General features: G+C 44.5%; 1 protein-coding gene across 1 annotated transcript; it reads right to left on the reverse strand.

Moving 5' to 3' along the window:
- Nucleotides 1–1,486: 1,486 nt before the first annotated feature.
- On the reverse strand, nt 1,487–2,899 carry LOC122213906 (olfactory receptor 24). Its single transcript, XM_042928306.1, has one exon. The coding sequence runs from the start codon at nt 2,610–2,612 to the stop codon at nt 1,626–1,628; it is 987 nt and encodes a 328-aa protein (XP_042784240.1). The 5' UTR covers nt 2,613–2,899; the 3' UTR covers nt 1,487–1,625.

Below are 2,899 nucleotides of genomic sequence, written 5' to 3' on the forward strand. Positions count from 1 at the left end.
TGGCACCAGGCATTCCCCTTTGCATCCGTTCTCCCAACCATCACTGTAACCACTTGCATGCATATGGCAGGAGGAGGGAGGGGATCTACAAGGAAAGAGAGCTGTGGTTCAGCCATCACCTAGTTTTTGGTTATTCCAGAAAATCCCTGACCAGAATGATGGGTTGCCCAATGCAAACTCCAATAGCCTTAAGTTCTGAGTTTTCTTCACCACAGTATTCCCAGAAAGCATCATCTTTCCAGCCTACAACAGGGCCAGGTCTGGTGGTCTGTTTGTTCAACAGAGAAAGTCTAATGTAATTCTCTTGGAAGGAAAGTAACATAAGCAAACTAGATGTGTGATTATTCAAAGTCATTCCACTTAAGATAATGTCAGCTCTTTAGCACCACTTGAAAAATGTTGGCCCTATTCACTGCTCAGTCAGCCCAGAAATAGAGCCCAAAGTCACTGCTCGTTCCATTTTTGTTGTAATCTCCGTATAAAGACTAGAACTACTTCACAATAGACATAAATGAGACATATTGCTTTCATAGGGGCTATAGAATGGGGAAATGAGATAGTGCAAAGAAACATGATAACGAGATACAAGGAAAACTAGAAACCTAGCTCTCACTTCTGTTGTAAGCAGTGTTACCACTCATACGCATTCCGCAGGCATATATATGGTGATGGAGATATACCTTAGCTTCCTTCTGGCTTAGACAATCATGATTCAATTGATTGGCATTTTTCTCTTTGAAAGACTTATACCATTCCTCATCTCCTTAATGCATGGTCTGAATTTTTTCCCTTGTGACTTGTACAACTTTTATCTAGCTCATGCCATCTTTTTCCTCCAGAAGACAGAATAGGAGTGAAGGGCAGGGGGGGCATGATTCATTCACATGCTCCCTGACTTTGGTCCCTGGAAGTCAATTAACTGCCTGGTTCTCTGGAAAAAGCAAAACTCTTGAGTTGGTCCCAAAGTCCTCGATCTGGCATGACCCAAGTCATTCACCGTAACTGGTTTTTCACTTCAAAAATGTATCTTTCTCTCTCTTTCTCTTGCTCTCTGATCTTTTCACATACTGGGTTTTTTTTTTTCCTTTTTCTGATACTCTTTCTCCTCATATTTTCCTGAAAAACATCATCTTATCCTTTGAGGTGCAGAATCATCTCTCCTAGGAAACCTTCCCTGATTCCCCCTTCCAGACTCTGTTGGGTGTTCCTACTCTGTCCTATCCTTGCCCTCATGTGCGTATTTCATTCTATTATAGTTAGTGCCCAGTATCTTCTCCCACATGCAACTATAAACTCCACCACTCCATGGCCAGCACCTACATCAAGTCCAGAATACATACTTAAATATCTGTGGAGAGCTAACTTGATTTTGAATCAGGACAAATCCAATCTGGTAGGGCTAGACTGATCTTCCTGGGAAGGCAACATCAGACATATCCAAAAGGACTCTTACTGGTCCCAGTAATTGAGAACATAGTAATAGGGCCATCTTGAGATTTCCTTTTAAAGTTCTGCAATTCAAAATCCAAAGTGGCTGTTCTCCCAAACTGTGCAATTCCATACTTGTGTCCAAGACCCTAGATGTTGAGATCCTACTTCCTGGAAGTTTCCAGGTGTCCTTGTGGTCAGGAAGATGAAGTGATCTTTCTGTTGACAAGCTTCCTCAGGGCCCCCTTCAGATCTCTGTTCCTCAAGCTATAGATAAAGGGGTTCAGCATGGGGGTGACTGTAGTGTACATCACAGCAGAGGCTTTCTCCTTCACAGCTGTGCGGACAGAGGAGGGACACAGATAGACCCCGATGGTGGTCCCATAGAAGAGAGCAACCACAGAGAGGTGGGAGCTGCAGGTGGAAAAGGCTTTCTTCCTGCCTCCTGCAGAAGGGACTTTCATGATGGCCACAATGATGCGAGCATAGGAGGCCAGGATGCAGATAAAAGGTGTGGCTATCACCAGCCCAGCCACAATGAGCACAAAGATCTTGTTCACAGACGTGTCAGTGCAAGAAAGCCTGAGAAGGGGAGTGAGGTCACAGAAGTAGTGAGGTAGCTCATTGTTCCCACAGAAAACCAGACGAGCCATCAGGAGAATATGAGTGAGGGAGATGAAGCAGGAAAACACCCATGGGCCACCTGCCAGCAGGCCACAGAGGCGTGGGCTCATGATGGCGGTATAGTGTAAGGGGTGACATATAGCCACAAACCTGTCATAAGCCATCACGGCAATCAGGACACTGTCCATGATGCCAAAGAAATGGAAAAAGTACATCTGGGTCAGGCAGCAGGCATAGGAGATTGACTTGCTCCTGATTTGGATGTTCACCAGCATCTTGGGGACTGTGTTGGTGGCCAGGCAGAAATCAACCAAAGATAGGTTAGCTAAGAAGAAGTACATGGGGGTGTGGAGGTGGGAGTCTGAGCTGATGGCCAGGATGATGAGCAGGTTCCCCAGTACTGTGACCACATACATGCAGAGGAACAGAGCGAAGAGGAGGGTCTCCTGCTCTGGAGTTTCTGAAAGCCCCAGGAGGATGAATTCTAATGCACTGGTTCGGTTCCTTGGTTCCATGGGTATCATTTCTCTGGAGGTGTTGAAAGGGGAAGTTACATGCATACTACAGAAATGATTCTGGAAGATCACATGAGATTACAACCAATTTCCCATCCAGACTACGTATAACATGTTACATCTTGAACCGTTGATGAAAAGTTTACGGCAACTCATATGTCAAGGTTTGGTAGTAGGACCCTCCCATGGCTATTCCCATTTCAGAGAAAGATTAAGAGTATACCATACATGAAAACTTACTGAAAAAACTACTAAGGGATTTACTTCAGGATAAAACAAATTGAATTAAAAATAAGCAATATCCAGGAAGCAATGAACAGCCAAGCGATTTG

This window comes from Panthera leo, chromosome A2 (genome assembly GCF_018350215.1).
Source record: "Panthera leo isolate Ple1 chromosome A2, P.leo_Ple1_pat1.1, whole genome shotgun sequence".
NCBI classification, from domain to species: Eukaryota; Metazoa; Chordata; class Mammalia; order Carnivora; family Felidae; genus Panthera; species Panthera leo.

Excerpts from the sequence above, each read along its gene's own strand:
- LOC122213906 (XM_042928306.1), bottom strand. The coding sequence starts at position 2,612 with ATGCATGTAACTTCCCCTTTCAACACCTCCAGAGAAATGATACCCATG.